Source organism: Diadema antillarum, unplaced genomic scaffold (genome assembly GCF_040938485.1).
Source record: "Diadema antillarum isolate AM-2024a unplaced genomic scaffold, OU_Dant_1.0 seq00000122_RagTag, whole genome shotgun sequence".
NCBI classification, from domain to species: Eukaryota; Metazoa; Echinodermata; class Echinoidea; order Diadematoida; family Diadematidae; genus Diadema; species Diadema antillarum.
The window spans coordinates 890,336-909,182 of record NW_027271202.1 but is presented as its reverse complement, the minus strand read 5'-3'; the positions used below and the strand labels follow the sequence as shown (position 1 = coordinate 909,182).

Genomic DNA, 18,847 nt, shown 5'->3' with positions numbered 1-18,847 from the left:
AGCAATTTGATGGGGGGGGGGGGGGGGGTTGGTGGTGCTTGGTTATCAAATCAGTTATTATGTTCCATTTTTGAAAGTTCTTCTTTTGGTATCATTTGTATGTTTTTAAACTTTGTTTTGAGTTACAAAACAACTTTTATTTGATGTTTGAAATCATCAACTTGCAACTTTGTTTCTCAAAAGTGATTTTCTATTTTCTAATTTCAGGCTATTTACAACCCAGTGCAAGAGCTTGGGGAATCCTATTTTGAGTATGACTACCAGCGCTACTTTGCTTTCACTGGACTTCGTATCGGACTACTGCAGCCAGGGCGGGCCGAGGAACTCCGCAGCTATTTCGCTGTGGCAGACTGGAATGTGCAGGGCCAATGCCTGTGCTATGGTCATGCTGCTGCATGTATGGGCATGGTATGTCATCCTGGATCAAATTTCATTTGATTTTTAAAATGTCATATATAATGCAAAAGTGACAAAATTGATTGCTACAATACCTGGATAATACAGTATGTAGAAAGATATTTGATATGAATTGATGCAGTGAACTTGATTTGGTTTGATATTACCTAACTGTAAGGTTAGCAATTTTGAATGAAGGTTAATTATGGTTATTGACTTGGAGCTACAATGTACGTACTGTATCCTAAAAATCTGAAGTAGATTAACCCTAAACGGGGCGGGCTTTTTTGGCTATACTCAGACCGGGAGGGGGGGGGGGTTGGATTCCCCCACTCACCCCCCGAGATCTCGGCCATCGGTGGTGCGATCATGATGAAATTTTGCATGTGTAAGACCCACGTCATAATATATAAGACTGTGTCATAAGATTCTTTGAAACAATCAATTTCCAATTTTAATCAATTAATTATGCAAATTAAGCTCAAGATCATATTTTAGCCTAATTAAAAGCATTGAGAGTCTAATTTTTGATATGTAATCTGTTTTAGCATATTCAACAATTGTACATCACAAAAACTTCAAAAACTCTTTTCAATTCTTATGTATTTTATTGTTTTCAGAATTTCTTATTTATTTCTTTGTTTTTCAACTTTTGTTTTTTCTTTGTTTTTTCATTGGAAATTGTCACTGACCACTTTTCTACCATAATTAGCACAAAATTAATCAATGAAAGTGATTAATTGTAAAAATAATCAGGTTTTTATGACTTTCATGACAGAGCACTGTTTTCCATAGGAAATGTACACAAAATCACAAAATTGTGCTCGTTTTGGGGCGACATTCTGTTACAAAAATGGGCGTGGCTTCGCAAGAGTATGCGCGGACGTTGCAAATTTGGTCTCAAAAGTTGCACGAGACTTGAACAAACAAAGTCAAGAAGCCTCGCGACAAGGCCTTCTCGTGTTACAGACTTCTAGCGCAAAACCGCCCCCCCCCCCCCCCCCCCCCCCCCCGGCCCTTTTAGGGTTAAGGAATTCACATCATTTATATTCTTTCGATGATCTAAGAAAAATCAAATGCTGAAATGTATCACTCCACATGGACGCTGTAGGCACTGGTAGTTTTTTACCAATCCTGAAAAGTAAATTTGCAGCTTTCATATGGTAAGATTAAGGTACCACATTACACTGCCATAACTGCTAACCTTTTTTTTTGATTAAATGACATTTTGTTTTCAACACAACATCTGACATTCATAGTGGTAAAAATATTGAAAAAGGTATGCATGATATGTGTCTGTGAGTTATATGCAAACTTCAAGTTTTTGCTGTTAAAATAAGTGTAATTTCTTGGAAAAAGTACAAAATGTGTTTACCTCATCATGCATTATTGAATGAACTTTATTCTGCACCCATGAAATCTTTTTTATGTGTGATAGAATCAGGCAGAGTGTGTATGTCAACACAACACCATGGGAACCCACTGTGATATGTGCCAGCCACTGTACAACAACAGACTATGGCAGCCAGCGCTTGGAACTGATGCAAATATATGTCAAGGTATGGTTGTGCTAAATAACATCTACATCTCCTTCCTTAAAGGGAAAAAAAAGAACAAACAAAAATAATAACAATAATGATGACAATGTGACATCAATGCTTTTTTTTTCTATCATGAATTGTTTTAATACTGGTATTTCTTCAAGCCCTCTTCAAGCCCTGGCTTGGATGGGTCTTGGAAATCCTATCCAAGTTCCCCGTCCGTAATTCCTTTCATTCATCCATTCTTTTTTTTTTTTTTTGGTGTGTGCTTCTGTCTCTGGCTGTTTCATAAATGCAGTAACTCAGAACCCCAGAATTTAGCTCTGTCATCAAACTTTTTCAACGGTAGATTAAAAGAGGGCACCTTACACAACTAAATTTACGGAATATATCAGCAAAGTTCAGAAGTAAAAATTCAAGTGAAGTAGGTACTAGATGTGTTTGCGCACACATGTATTACTTATCTAAGACATACTATTCTTAATCGAAAGCTTGGTTTTACTTTTCATTCAGATAAAAGAGACAAAGTATCTGGCAAAAGGTGTTCCTTATTTCATGAAAATATCTTAGAGATTGAATTTATGCTCTTCTTTGTAACTGTTAAGAAAGTACAATCCCTTTCATTACAGATTGTGGTTGCAGTGGTCGAGCAGAGAGCTGCGTTTATGATGAGGTCAAAGGTTACGGAGTCTGTCAGAACTGCACAGAGAACACTTCTGGTGACAAGTGTGAAGTCTGCTTGGAAGACTACTACAGGAATCCCTACACAGACCCCACCCTCAATGACACCTGTATTGGTATGCCCTGTACCCCACCCCATGGTTTGCTGTGTCCATTTACTAATTGTAGTGTCTGATGAATTTTATATATTGAGTGACAAAAAATGTTAATTAACCAGTGCATGTGTAAATTGCAAAACCGCTCCATGTTGAGTTGAGTGAATAGAGTAAAATGTGACAAGCAAAATGTTCAAATTCCATTGAAGCATCAGACATAGATTGTAACATGTCGAATGCTTTTGGGAAAGTTAAAGTTTCCTATGTACATTATCATGAATCATCAGGACATTAATGATGAGGATATAATATCGTGGCCTTTCAAAACTCTGTTGGTCTTCACAGAAATCATTCCACACAATACATTTATGACATAAAATGGATAAGAACAAATGTTATTGATTGCATTTATACATTAAAAGTTGGTGAACTTTAAGCTGAAAGGGAGAGGGGGTTGTCATTGCTTTCTCTTGGACTGAAAATATGATTTTTGTTATCTTGACTTCTGAAGTGTACAAATCATTAGAACAATAAAAGGGTGATAAGACTCAGATCAGATTATCTACAAATTTAATGAGAGTTTCATTGAGATTTTGACCAAGTTTACTATTTGGAGAAAGCATGAGAAACTTCAGAACTCTGTCTGTTATTGTGCAGCTTTAATCAGCTTCTATCAGTCTGCTGGTTTGATTTTACTTTATCATGAGATTCAATTTCCACTTGGAGTGATGTTTCACATATAAAGACTGAAAAGATGGTTAAATAAAAAGTCCCTAATGCTGTTATATTTATAGCTCTAATCCACAACCTTTTATGTACTTTTTCATTATGCATTTCAATTCTGTTGAAGAATATATATGCAAAAATTAAAACTTTGTATATTGAATTTGTGTGCAATATATGCTTTCTGCTATATGATATTTAGATGTGTGTAACTACCAGTTCACTTTGTAACTAACTCTAACAGCCACGTGACTTGTAAACTTATTTCAATTGAACAGCAATAAACTCTTATTGATTCTTCTGTGTGAAATAAAACTCTTCAAACACTGAACAAGTAAAAAACACTTCTTTCAATGATTAGGAGCTGAGTGAATTCAGTAAACAGGATATTTTTACACCCTCTTTTTATTTTTGATAAGTCCAAGGAAGCTTATCTGTCGGTATTTCAGATTAGTTTCACAATCTCCTTTACCAAGAATGAAGACATTTTAACCAGACACTTTGACATGGATATTTCCAGTATGATCTATACTTATCACATCGTAGATGAAGTCATGGAATTGCTGTAATAGTTTATAATTTTATTGTGGAGAATGTGCACACTCTTTTGGTTTCTGGAGATGTTTATATTTGGTATCCAACACTCATTCTTAACATCTAAACCATGTCTAACCCTAACCAGCTTGCCTCTTTAACCATTACCTCTTTTGAAAACAGATTCAGAGTCTCCATACCCATGTACACAATACTGCTGGTGTAAGTAACAGCATGACTTGTTCCTGATGTCTTATGTGTTTGTTTTTTTGTGTTATTTGGCAAAGAATGTATGAAGGGACTTTGACAAGTTTGTGGACTTTCATGGTAGTTCACTCTTTTTTCTGTATCTAACATTGAAAATGATGTGACTGTATTGCACTAGAATTGATAACTTTGATATTTAAATGCTATCTTTTGTGCTGTACAACTAGTGAGGTTGGAGTGAATGGAAAACTTTTTGCAAATTTTGATTCAAGTTTACATTATAGCTAGAATGCAACTCACCATCATTCAAAGTGGAGCTACCTGTACGATTGAACATGAATTGAAAAAAGGAAAAGTTTTTTGTTGCAGCTGCAAATTATTCCTAGTTTTATAAATGATATGTTGTTATTTTAAAATTTTTCTCATCATGCTTTTCGTCTTGAAATTTAACTTCACATTTACATTTTAAATTGCTTTGGGTAAGCTCACCATGCTTTTATTTCCTTTAACACCAGGATGAGTTTGCATGAAAAAAAAAATGAGCACCTGTATGATTGTACATATCCATGTAACTTGAAATGCCATGAATATACATTTTGAGTTTTGCATAACTTGTTTGTGATCTGTCAAAATGTAAACAAATTTAATAGCTTAATTTAGATTTTATGTTTTTGTCGCTCATTGTTCTTGTAGTTGCTGTCAAATTTACCTCACACGAAATACCAGTGACAAATAATAAATTTTGATTGTTTGGTTCATATTTGTGCCCAGCATGCAATTGTACATTGGAAGGGACCATCCCAAGTACTGTCTGCAATGAGACCAACGGTCAGTGTGAATGCAAGGCCAATGTCCAGGGGAGGTCATGTGATGAATGCAAGGACACATTCTACAATCTCCAGGAATCCAATGGAGATGGTTGCCAAGGTAACTGCATGCACATACCACATTCATGCACATATTGTACACATCCTTATTTTTCGTCATTTATTATTTGTTTGAATTTCATTTGATAGTATGGATATCATATACTAAACCACATAGTTTGTTCTGTATTATCTTTTAAGGACTTCATCAAAAGAAAATGAAACAATGTTCAATAAAGAAATAACAGACAACAGAAGCACATTACTTGAGCCTTTATACTGAGTATGTGCATTTACACAAAAGGACAAAAGAAATTAAACTGATACAAATTGATTCAACATGTGTAATGGTTTAGCCTGAGTGAAGAGTGAGGGAACACGTTTTTCTCTTGTTTAAGCCGGGCTCCTTCTTCGACCATTGCTTGTATAGACCTGTGCAAATCACGCACACAAACCTAGTATCAATGAGCACCTCTGTTGCAACTGTTTCAATTACTCTGTAATTAATGATTCAGTGCATTTATAACAAGAAAATCATTGTCTTCTGTATTTCAGAGACGCCACTGTACAGCTGCAGAGTTGGCATGCAAGATCGCTAATGTGGTATGCGCTACCTTGCCTGCTAAAATTTGCATACCAGTACATAATGAATGCACTCTTTGTTCCTCCTAGAATGTGACTGTGACCCAGTTGGTACTGAAGGAAGCGTCAACCTCTGTGACAAGGAGACAGGGGAGTGCATCTGTAAAGAAAACGTCATGGGAGTCAGGTGTGACCAGTGTCAGGTGAGCCAAAGCAATCCCAGTGAGGTAGTCTGGTATCCAGACAGGGGCGGATCTAGCTTTTTTCCAAGGGAGGGGTTTGAGGGGCTGAGCTGGGTATTGCGAGGGAGCGTAGCGACCAAGCCCGAGCGAGCGAAGCGAGCGAGGGGGGGAGGGTGTGGGAGGGGGGTATCCCCCCTCCCACAGTAGGGAGATTTTTCATTTTTAGGGTTGCCAGCTTGCGATTTTAAGCATACTTACATGCTCTATTTTTTTTCTTTTTTGCCGACCCTGGCTCCGCGGTCCCTGGGTTTGTGATGTCCCAATGGCGATGCAGAGCATCGTCCACAAGGCGATGTCTGTGAGCCGCGTGGAGCCGCGTGGCGTCGCGCCAATTTTTTTTTTTTTTTAGCTATTTGAACCCCGTAAGTGATGTTTTCCTGGCATCTACTAACGTAATGGAGAACATAAAAAGCAGTCCATGATATTACGTCTTATTAGAATAAGATCAAATAACAGTTTAAAACAGGCGCGCCGGAAGCAGTTTTGGATTGGGGGGGGGGGGGGGCAAACATTGGAGGGGGCTCAAGATTAGACCATGCATATGTTACACAATATACACATACACACACACACACGCACACGCACACACATCATATATATATATATATATGTAAAGTGGCGTACGGTGGGTTGAAACATGGGGGGAACCAAAGTAAATAAAGTAATTTTGACGGTCTGTATGCTTGTGCGTGTGTGCGTGAGCAATAATGGGACTACAATACATTACGGAATGTGATACATTCAACAACGCAGTCATTGAGGAACATTGTAAGTTTTCCTTACATGGATTATGGAATGACGGTGTGAAACGATCGACAAATTATATACTGTCAGCAACATAAGGTGAATGGCATAACAATAAAATGCGAGCGAGCGAAGCGAGCGAGCTTGAAAATTTTGATATTCTGCAGTTCCAAAACTGGAGTTTTGTAGCTATATATTTCGTTTTGGAAATAAATGGGAGCGCATCGGGCGCAACTGCTGGCAATTATTGGCAGCAACATTAGGAGAATGGCATAACGATTCAATGCGAGCGAGCGAAGCGAGCAAGCTTGAAAATTTTGACATTCTACAGTCCCAAAAAGGGGTTTGTAGCTACAGTATATCTTTCACTTTGGAAATTAATGGGGCGGCGCATCGGGCGCAACTGCTGGCAATTACTGGCAGCAACATTAGGAGAATGGCATAACGATTCAATGCGAGCGAGCAAAGCGAGCGAGCTTGAGAATTTTGACATTTTACAGTCCAAAAACTCCCGTTTGTAGCTATATCTTTCGCTTTGGAAATTAGGGGGGGGGCATCGGGCGCAACTGCTGGCAATTACTGGCAGTAACGTTAGGAGAGTGGCATAACGATTCAATGCGAGCGAGCGAAGCGAGCGAGCTTGAAAATTTTGACATGTTACAGTCCAAAAACTCCCGTTTGTAGCTATATTTATCTTTCGCTTTGGAAATTAAGGGGTGGGGGCATCGGGCGCAACTACTGGCAATTACTGTCAGCAACATTAGGAGAATGGCATAACGATTCAATGCGAGCGAGCTTGAAAATTTTGACATTCTAGAGTCCAACAACTGCCGTCGTAGCTATGTTTTTCGCTTTAGAAATTAAGGGGGAGGCGCACCGGGCTCAACTGCTGGATGCGAGCGAGCGAAGCGAGCGAGCTTGAAAATTTTGACATTTTACAGTCCAAAAGCTGCCGTTTGTAGCTATATTTTTTCCCTTTTATTCATATATATACATATTTATTTTATTTTCTTTGTTTATTCATTTATTTTTGGCAGCCCAAGGGGGGGGGGTTTAAACCCCCTAAACCCCCCCCGTAGATCCGCCACTGCCAGAGATCCTTTTATGTTTTTTTTCTTTGTCATGCTCCTGAGATGAAAGAGATGGTATAGGTTTGGTAGAGATGGGAAATTCAAATCTTAACATTTTGAGAGATATGAGAAACCTCCTATGAAATATGAAAGAGCATACAATTTTAAGTGATTCAAAGTTTATTTCATGAAAATTGGTTTTGAAATGGCTGATAAATCCAAAAACAAAGCAAAACAAAGTGGCCCTATTAAAAGTTGGGTTCCACTTTTTATTATAATTTCTTTGTTTTTTGGATATCTCAGCCATTCCAAAACCAATTTTCATTTAATAAACTTTGAATTGCTCTTAGAATTGTAAGCTCTTTCATATTTTAGAAGAGGTTTCTCATATATCTCACAAAAAGTTAAAAACCTGAAGCCCCATCTCAAACAGAACCATACCATCCCTTTAACTACCAGTGAGATATGTGACGGGTCTCAAAGATGTACATGTAGGTTGAATTAATTTATTCTAAGAGAGGTGTACACTACAGTTTTGTGCGAGAGAAAGGTGGGGGGAACTTTGTATTCAGATGTGCTACACATTGTTTGACTGGGAAGATAACTCTATAAGTCAAGGGAACATTCCTTACTTGCATGTACTTCTGTATTGAAACTTCCATCAGTAGATCAAATTGAGTGTTTGGTGAGAATTCTTTAATTTAAATGTTGCCCTGTCAGATTTGATTTCTAAATGCAGTGCTGATGGAATTCGGGTTGGTATTTCCAAATTGTAATGAATATACTTGCTTAAATTGTATAAAACATAATTGAAAGCAGGCACAATTGCTAACAATGTGATGGTGATTAAACACAAAATATGAAGTACATGTGTGTTCATGAAAATAATACCACTTAAATGTGACCAGTATTCAAAAGACTGACCAAATAGCTGTAGAGGATAAAAGACAATCCTTGTATTAAGAGAGTCCCGTTCAAAGGTAGACTTGTGTATTCATATAAAACTTGCTGGCATGATGTCGGCTTATTGTGCTAATTAACAAATTAGCTTGCATGAACTTTGATTGGAAGCCATGTTGTTACCAGGCCCTCAAAGGCCCCGAGTATAGGTGTGTAATAAACTCTCTATCTCTCACACTGACAGCCAGGAACATTCAACCTAGATCAGGCTAACCTGGATGGATGCACACCATGTGACTGTGACCCTGGTGCAGCCATCAGCGGGTCATGTGACCCGCTGACCGGGGCGTGCACGTGCCGACAGAACGTCGTAGGTCGAGCCTGCAATGATACAGAACCAGGTTTCTACGTACCTCGCTTGGATGGCATCATGGTTGAAGCAGAGATGGCGACTTCTGACCAGGTCAGTTTTTTTGACTGAAAGTGAAATGTGTAATGTTGAATTCATGCTGTATGCTCAACAAGAAATAGTTATTATTAATTATCAATCATTGTTATTACCGGTATTCAACTCTTTGTGTCCTTTTGAGTGCTGATTGACACAGGATACCCCATAGCGTTATACACACTGTCCAAAGTGCTTGGCACAAAAAAGGTTAACAAGTTTCCAGTTTGAATATCTGTGCTGTGTGGTCACCCGCTCCAAATGTCTCTGATATTGTGTGTATGTATGTCTGAAGCTTTGAAAAAGTGTCCCTAACCGCACAAAAGAGGAGGGGGTGGTTCCAAGTAACTGGATTTACCATACCATAGAAAATAGTGTAAGAATCAGCCATTCTGGAATGGTTTAATGGCTTTATGATATTGATTAGTAGGCCTATAGATAGTTGCTATGATTTTACATTGGTTACATTGATCTGCAAAGGTGTTAGTCATTCTTAAAAGCTTAAAGTGTGGGAGCCTCCTTTCTTTGAGTTTTGAGAACATGCCAAATAAAAGGATAAATCATGCAGAGATATGAAAGGTAAAGACAACATGTAACTGTTACATGCAAATGCTGTACAAGGGTGATTATTCATTGTTTTTTTATTTTAACTTCTTACTGTCTAGCCAACATCTATTGAGGAAAGAGCCTTGACTGAGGAGGAAGGACATACAGGGCCAGGATTTTTGGTTGTTTCCATGGCAACTACAGTCACATTTAGTGGAATCAACATCCCTCAAACGCAAAATTATGTCGTTATTGTCAGATATGAGGTGAGTTCAATGGCTGTAGAGCCAACTTGTGATTGAAATGCTTATTATGATATTCTTGACAAACTAGACTTTGAGCACCTTCAACATTTTTGAAACTTCTGTTCTCTTGTGATAGTGTGCATAACATGTTGGATCGAAGAATGAAAATGACTTGTTTGTAAGCTTTACTGTCTGGTTCTGTAACAAGTTAAACAGATACAATGTGTGTTATTTGTAAGCTCACTTATGTATGCAGATATATTCCTGTTACTTTCGATGAAATGTTGACATGCACACAGTGTGCCTGTAGTTGTCTAGGATAAAAATTGACCGAATACAGCATGAAGCTCCAGTAAGTATACAGAAGTACAATGCAACAAGTACAGATGAAAGGCTGGATTATTGAACTTATGTGGCTCTTTGTCCATAGAGCTATCATCATCTAGGTGCAGTTAAATTTCACTCTCTCTCTCATTTTAGCATTTAGAAGCTTTTCTTCCGTCCCCTCCTAACCCATACAGACTGCATCATTGTGGACGGATGTGGAAATACAACTCACTACATCTGACAACACAGAATTCACCTGTCTGGGTTTACTGACAAGTCCCAATTCATCTGTAATGGTGGATCTCCCAGCCACTGATTATGGAGGTTTGTTACAATGAGACACTGAGATTGGTTATTACAGTTGTCTTATTGAATATATTTTCTAATTGTACTCTCTGCAAAAACCGAGACATAGTACTGTATACGCTATAATTTTCGCGTACATAAATTTTCGCGAATTGCCGCTGTCACACATTTTCGTGAGTGGTTAAATTCGCGATTGGGGGACCAGAGAAAATATGAAGTGGCAAAGAAAGTGTGAATTTTCAACTTACTAGCAAATAAGAATGATACTAGTTATACACTGCATGAAAAAGACTTGCCAAACTCTGCGAACTAGTAAGTTACTGAAATTCAACATTTTTGAAGTGGTTAAGTCCATCGCGCTAGATTTCTGACGAGTGGTCCCCTGAATTGCGATAATGGATTGGCTCTCTACAGTATTCGTAAGTAGACGTGGACGTGCGTAAACAAGCTTAGCCAGTATGGTCTGTTCGGTAAGCCGTAACATGGTATACTAGTACTGAAATGTTCGTATCATCAAGGCAAGGGATTCATTTTGGAAGGTAATATTTTCGCGTGTTGTTAATTTCGCGAATGGCTCCCGACTCGCGAAATTCGCGAAAATAAAACCCCCGCGAAATATATAGCGTATACAGTATACCATTATTTTCATACTTGAAATGCAGCTTTCACTACAACAGCTATGATTGTGACTATTTTTTATACATTGTTGATGTCAATATTTTGTGATACCATTCTACTTGGTGTCATCTCATAGAACATAAGTGAGACTTGGAATGAGGGGTTACTTTCAGAGAGTCATACCTTCATATTGAACAAAATCTTGTATCTGATCTTTGATGATGGGGGAGGGGGGGGGAGCAGTGAACTTGCACCTCCTTTGTGAAAAGACTAACATTCTCAAATGGAAATATGAACAGATTCCTAAATATTTTAATTCAGAACAAGTATATTCAAAAAAATTCTCTCCTGTGCTATATCAAGCAGAACCAGGAGGTGTATGTTGTACTTGTTTGACTGTGAATTGATAGAGAATTAGAAACATATCTGTGTTCATGTGTGAGGTACACTGTATCTGTAATTGTTCCACCAGGTGCTGCAGAGCTGACGACTCAGTGTCTCCGTGGAGGCTCAACGTATGATGTCATCTTCTCATTGAACACGACTGATGGGGGCAGTGCTGCTGAGATCCTCCTTGATTCGGTAACTATCAGGATATATCGCTTCATGGAGAGAAAAAAGGGACAGTAAAGACATCTGTTACAGCAAGAATGTCATTGGAAAACCAGACGGTGTATGCCTCGTGGTTAACAATTGACTGAATTTTCGGTTAACAAGTGATTGAAGTAATCATTTCAAGTGAATGCATATGGTGTCTTTTTGCACATACTAAATCTGACTTTCTTTCTTTTTTGGGGGGGTAAACATTGGGTCACTTGTTCCCAAATTACATGGGATTTTTTATTGTCATACAATCAACATTGGTTTGCAGATTTGATGTGTAGCAACTGTGTGTGGAATATTGACCATGGGACACAAATGGGGTTTGTTGGTGGCCATGTGAGACAGATGGCTGTTATACACAGGCTTTTTAACTAATCTAATTATATCTCTCATTATGCACTTGTAGTAGCCACTTAAAGCAGGTGGCCATAAAGACTGGTCTGGACTTTTTTTGTGTGATTCTGTCAATAATATTACTTACTTCAAAACCAGACATTTTGGCGTGCTTGAAACTTTTGCAAATTTTGTGATGAGGCAAGATTTGTGAAAGTAAAATGCATGCAAAAGTGTTTGTCTACACAATATAATGCATTGAGTGCCAGTGGAGATTTGCGGAAGTTTCATGTTGCGAAAATGGTTGTTGGCTCCAATTTACGAAAGTTTCATGCTGTGAATGTTTCTGGTTTTACAGTACTGTTTGATAGCTTTCACAAGTTCTTTGGTCCCCACTAGCTCTGTAATGAGGTCATGACTTTTAATGTGATGCTAACGTGATGCTTACTACTTTGTGTCTCAGGTTGTGCTTCTCCCTGTGCTGGACGACCTGGAGGTCTACCGGTCAAACAGCACCAGTGATGAGATGCGGGCCTTGGCTGAGGACTGCTGGCTGACCTCTGTAGCTGCTGGACCTCGGTCCAGGTCTAACTGTTCAGAAGTGGAGTTTGCTATCATGGCTGAGGTTTTTAATGGGGCAGTGGGTAAGTCTGCAGTCCCTTCAATGAAGTCAATTTGATTATTTAAGGAAGAAAGAAGAGAGAGGACTTTAGGGAACAAGGTCATACTGTGAGTAATATTTTGAGGATATCTTCTCCCTTTGACCGTTATTTCCTATTTGCATTCATTAGATATGAACAGAGCTAAAATTTCATGCCCACTGGAAGAGATGACCTTTCAAACGTTTGTAAACATGAATTAAAAAAGAAAGGAAATTTGCGGTGCACAAGCTTAACCCCAATACCTGAACTAAATGAAGTTCCATTTTTTTATATGATCCTTTCAAAAGTATTGATGAAATCATGCGCATATTCAGAGTGACATCTTTTTATTAAAGAATTATATTTCTTTGGGTATGCACCACGACCTTGTAAAAAATGACATGTACTCAAATGCCATTGGCATTATATTTTGATGGACATATGTTGAGATATATGTATGTCTTGTTTCCAAACCTAGATGTATTGCAAGTCTGATTTTGACTGGCAACTTTAGAATTATTAATGATTTCCCTTTATATTTGGATAGTGTTCTATGAATGTCAATGTATATTTTGTCTGATATCATCATATACTTTTGATTTTCCCCCCCCCCCTTTTTTGATTTGCTCATCGAATCTCTTTAGCCTGTGACTGCAGCCCACTGGGAAGTGAGTCTACTCAGGTGTGTGAGTCTTTTGGAGGTCAATGCCCTTGTCTGCCTGGGGTCATTGCCAGGTCATGTGACATCTGTGCTCCTTTCACCTATGGTATTGAATCTGGAACAGGGTGCACTGGTGAGTGATTGAAATGTCAGAAATATATTCTTCTGTCGTATGATGCACTGTAAAGGGGAGGTCATAACCTCATAGGTTAATGTCCAAGTTGCTGAGCCAGTCCAGGGCAGCATCGCTTGGTTTGCCAAACTCTGTAAGCCCTCCTGGGAACTTCCTAAGGTGGCAGTCCTCCACGATGTGACGCTGTGTTTTGTTCTTTTTTAGATTACTAATTATGCAATCTGCTGGATGCAATGTCACAGGTCTATGATGTTAAGTGTCATACTGGGTAGTACAGTTGCCACCACTTTATCTTGCTGATGAGGATGTAAGACTTTTTAGGACTGTCATAATTAAGGTAGATCTTTGCACAATACAAATTTCAACATGTTGGCCTATATCACATTGTAATTGAATATCACTAGTGAGCTTTGACTGTCTATATTCCTGAATGCAATCATTACTGACAATTTTTTACATCACTTTTGATGGCGAATATTGTTTTGATATGCACAAATAAGTAACATCATAGTTCATCAAAGGGCTAGACTGGGCTCAGCATGGCACGTGGACTACATGATGCATTTCCAGCAATAAATCTTAACTGTGGAAGAAAATGTTCAAGATGAAGTGTCGTTGACAAAATCTGATGATTGCATACAGAAATGTTGGCATTAAGATCCAGAAATGGTGGTAAGAGACATGGTATGAGTATGTTTCCTCATCAAGCTATGCTTGTCAATACTTTCTTAGATTATACTGTAGATTAAAAGTGAACCTGACCTAACTTTCTGAAGATTTTGGGGCATTTGAAGTATGGGTTACTAGAACTTGACATTTGTTGTTTGTTTCATTTCATATCATCAAAGACTGTGACTGTGACCTGCTGGGGTCTGTTACTCAGTCATGTAACCAAACATCGGGTGTCTGTGACTGCAAACAGAACGTTGGTGGTGATAAATGCAGTGCCTGTCAAACTGACCACTATGGACTAGCAACAGGTAAGACATTTTATTTTGCATAAAAGGTCAAGAAAATTCTGCAGTCTCAATGGTTGAGAGCTGTGCATTGATTTTTACTGGCCACACGTTCAATATCAAATAATTGTTATGATCACTGATAATAGCCACCATGACTGTAAACATGCTACTGTGCACTTTAATATAAAGAGTTCACACAATTAGCGAATGCTTTAACATTTAGTAAATGATGCCTGGCTAGCATCAAGCAAGCCATGTATCAGTAATTACTGGATGCATGATTGAAAAGATGAGTTTTTTGGCAAAAAATTGTCCATTGTTGTATAAAACAGATAATGCACATGTATTTGTGCATTAGCAGGAATAGTGTACATTTGGTAGCTATAATTGAATCTAGTCTAAACCCACTCGGCTTCACCTCATGGGTTCAACAATTCCATAGTTACTGTATGTACACAACTCAGACCCATGCTTTGATGTTTCCTGTTATATTGTACACTCTGTCACACAAAGTAAGGGAAAAAGAAACTCAGTGGAATGATTCCACGTCTTCCACAATTTTATGAACCCAGTAAGATAGACGCAACAGCTCTAATCAGTGACTGTATGCCACCACATAATTCTATAGATTGATGACAAATAATGATAATAACATGGTAATAACGAAATAAGGTGAATTTGTCATCACTTCAGTGCTCTTCCACTGGCATGTAGAGAAAGAAAACAAAATGAAATGCTTGGTGAATGATTTGTCATTTATTTCATAATTACAAGCCTCTCTTCTGTTAAAGTAAATATTGCTATATGTCTTTAAAAAGCAATGCAATTTCTTCTTTTTTGTTTCATTTCCTTTAAAAGTAAATAAGGAAATTTAGTAAGGATTTGTGCAGACCAGTTGAAAACTTGTCAGGCAAGTGTATCTGGAATTCTTTGAAACTCTCATACTTTCATCATTCAACTCAATTATTATGTGCTATAGTGCTAGTTTATAAATATGAGTCACAACTCCTCAAGGGACAGTATCTCTCAATGAATACCATCCGTCATTCTCCATCAGGTGAGGGTTGTGTTCCCTGTGACTGTGCACCTGAATTCTCCTTGGGTTCCTCCTGCACGGATGAGGGACAGTGCACCTGTAAGGTTGGAGTGCGTGGACTCAACTGCACACAGTGCAGTCTTGGGTAAGTCATCTTATTTTAGTTTAACCCATTCCTTCTGCAATTCTCTGAGATGGTAGGCAAATATTTGTATGTTCCACAAAAACATCAACAATTTAAAATGTTTGTTTATTTATTTATTTTATTTTATTCAATCACGGGATAAAATGTCCTCGATCAGCCAGGTGAGGCTGTTTTTCAGAGGGGCCGTGAATACAACAGTTAAGAAATCAATCAAATCAAATTAACAATAAAAACTATTAAAAAAAAAACCAACCCATAACAACAACAACAACAACCAGCATAACATAATGAAATGCATTACAACATAGCAGAAACAAAATATCAAGAACAAAAAAGGAGAGGGATATATAGATGTATCCACTAAACACAACCGCTACAAAATGTACTGACTGGGAAGGGTGAAATATGTGACCCTGCATCACAGAACCAGCAAAAAGTCACCAGACATGGATTTTTAGTTTCGAAGGGCAGATTCTGAAAGAACGGACTCTAAGCTAATGATGTATAACTCAGTTCAAATGGACTCCCCTAACCTATCTAAATACTGGAAAGAAAGCACACACTCTGGAAAAGTTTGACCTGAGAAAAGATGCTCTGAAGTACAGGGTCCATTCAAGCGCCTTATCTTTGCCAAGCTGCGCTAGCTGTGTGATGAAAGGGACAAAACACAGGATGTAAACCACTGGAGCAACAACAATGAAGGCATTATTAGAGTAAGCTGAAATTGAGCATGTTCTATTATCACATTCTGTCCATGGTTGATGCCAACTTTCAAAGCAGTAGCAAAGAAGCATTATCCTTTCAAAAGTTGACCTGAAAGTGAAGAGTGTACAAAGGATTTCAAGAAATGAAAAGGGACCTCTAAGACATACCTGATCATTCTACTCTCCCCCAATAAAGGGTTGTAGAAAAACTGCTGAAAACACACTTTCCCATTCATGTTATGATCCCAAACTAAAGGATAATGTAGAAGAAGGATAGCTTTTTCAAAAAATATGAAAAACTCAAGATTGACTCTGTTGACCCATTTCACCTTTTTTGAGTCCTCATGTAAAATGAAAGGGTGCGTCTTTTTGTTGCTTTGGTGATGCACGGTCACATGTACACAACAATGAAAACAAAAGGGGTAGGCTGGGTTTAATCAACGGGGAGCCAATCAGGTATCAGAGGGGAATCAATGCAATTGAGTGAGCAAACACAGTGGAATGGTAAAGCAAGGCCAGTGATATCACTATAAGGCCAATGGGTGGATAAACTGTTCACCAGATAAAGATGAAAGGGAAGACAACATTGAACAAGATCAGGAAAAACACAAAGGGGATGGGAATAGAAAGGAGTGAAAGAATGGCAACAGAATAAGTGGGGTGAAGGGGGAGGTTTCAGGCAGGATGTATGGAAAAGCTCACAGGCTGGTGTACAGTAGTGTGGCAAAAAAGAACAGTGACATGTATATCTATAAGATGAATAACTGGAAAAAAAAATGATTATCACTCATTAGAAAAAACATTTCCTAGAATGAAGTGTGTTTATGCTAGTGTTGTTAGTTGAAATGCCTGTAAAATGTATTTACCGTAAAACCAGAAATTTTCGCGTGCATGAAACTTTTCTGAATTTTGCAAGGAGTCAAGGTTTGCAAAAGTAAAATGCATGCAAAAGTCTTTGTCTACACAATGCATTGAATGCCAGTTACAATTCATGAAAGTTTCATGCCATGAATTTTTGTGGCTTTACAGTTAAGCTCTGCAAATATGGTTTTGAAGAGGATAAAGAAGAACATGTGACATGATATAATGATATTGAAATATGCTAAATTATTATTACCATTTATTATTGTGTTTGTTCTTCACTCGTTACCTATTTTGTGTTTTACTTCTAGGTACCTAAAATATGTTATATGTTTTAAATTGTTCAAATGTTGTTGCCTTGGAGGGACAAAGTCCTTGCCACATAAAGTCACATTATGATTTGAGTGAAATGATATGCAACCTGATATGTTTTAAAGGGTTGGACAATCACTTGAATAGTGTAAAGTTTAAAGTTCATATTAATCTGATTGTGCATTGGGATTTTTTTTTTTTACAGGCCCCTTGGTGAGCGATTAGTATGCCCAATATGTTAGAAATCACTATCGAAGGCGGTGAAGATTTTGTTATATGTGGTGAAAGATACGCAGAGACTCCAACCCCAAGCACCTTCTGATCTGGAGATTCTCCCGCCTGAAACCCTTAGCAAACGGGAGACTCCAAGTTGATGTGTGCGAAGCGCGAAATTCCCAGGGTTCTAGATGCTCTCTGGTGCTATCTAAGGCTTATTTTTTCAACATACAATAGAAATAAGTAAGAAATCCTTTCCAACGGGAGACAAAGAGCCAGGGCGGGAGAAATTAAATCTAAAACGGGAGAATGGGAGATTTTGCAAAATACTTTTGGGTTTTTGGCGGGAGATATCCCGTCAAAAACGGGAGAGTTGGAGTCTCTGGATAGGTGTATGTGAAAGCACCTCTAGTGATAGTGACTAACGTCAAGTAGTTATGTGAAATGCAAATAATTACCATGTGCATTCTTGGTCATCTCTTTCCAAGCATCAGTAATGTTTCAAAATGTATGGCTTGAGTTAATATGTGCTGTCTGGTGTGTATAGTAATTATCTTAAGAAAGTAAAAATGATAGGGAGAAGCTAAGTGGTTTACCCATCTCTTTTATTTCCTTGAATTCTCCAGATTCTTCAACCTCACCAGCGATGGCTGTGTGGAGTGTGATTGTAATACCAGAGGGAGTGTAGACAGAGGCTGTGACAGCCAGGGCCAGTGTATCTGTCTCCCTTCCACCACTGGAACAAACTGTGATGAGTGTCGTGAAGGTATGGTACACAGCCTATAGTTTACTATCAGAAACAACTGGCAACAAATATCACATGTTTTCGTAGATTACTGTAGGTGTGATGATAATGATAATGACAATAGTGGTCATTATGATAATTGTGGAATATCATTATTATCATTATCTTCATTGTCATCAAAATTGTCATCACATTCATTATAGAATTCTTTCATTTTAATGTACTGGTGAATAAAATAACCTGACACTTATGATTTTTGTTCTGAATTTATTGTAAGCTCTCACGTATTGGGTGAATATTTCTTTCTTTTCATGATGAAAAACTTGGTTAGAAACTGAGATTTAGTCTCAAATTCTTAAACTAATCAAACTCATGAAATAACATGAACTGTAACAGTTGCTCTTTCTTTTTCTTTTTGCATTCCCAAACC

The 18,847-nt window shown here is 38.0% G+C and overlaps 1 protein-coding gene across 1 annotated transcript in view; it reads left to right on the top strand.

Moving 5' to 3' along the window:
• The window catches only part of LOC139727187 (laminin subunit alpha-1-like), a 50,324-nt gene that overhangs the window by 4,306 nt on the left and 27,171 nt on the right, over positions 1-18,847 (top strand). The window contains exons 3-17 of the mRNA XM_071638147.1: positions 208-408; positions 1,835-1,955; positions 2,567-2,734; positions 4,154-4,192; positions 4,949-5,104; positions 5,716-5,828; positions 8,826-9,044; positions 9,692-9,838; positions 10,339-10,468; positions 11,541-11,650; positions 12,468-12,648; positions 13,290-13,439; positions 14,288-14,419; positions 15,456-15,579; positions 18,299-18,438. Coding sequence (XP_071494248.1) covers positions 208-408; positions 1,835-1,955; positions 2,567-2,734; positions 4,154-4,192; positions 4,949-5,104; positions 5,716-5,828; positions 8,826-9,044; positions 9,692-9,838; positions 10,339-10,468; positions 11,541-11,650; positions 12,468-12,648; positions 13,290-13,439; positions 14,288-14,419; positions 15,456-15,579; positions 18,299-18,438 — 2,131 coding nt within the window. The remainder of the gene's footprint in view (positions 1-207; positions 409-1,834; positions 1,956-2,566; positions 2,735-4,153; positions 4,193-4,948; positions 5,105-5,715; positions 5,829-8,825; positions 9,045-9,691; positions 9,839-10,338; positions 10,469-11,540; positions 11,651-12,467; positions 12,649-13,289; positions 13,440-14,287; positions 14,420-15,455; positions 15,580-18,298; positions 18,439-18,847) is intronic.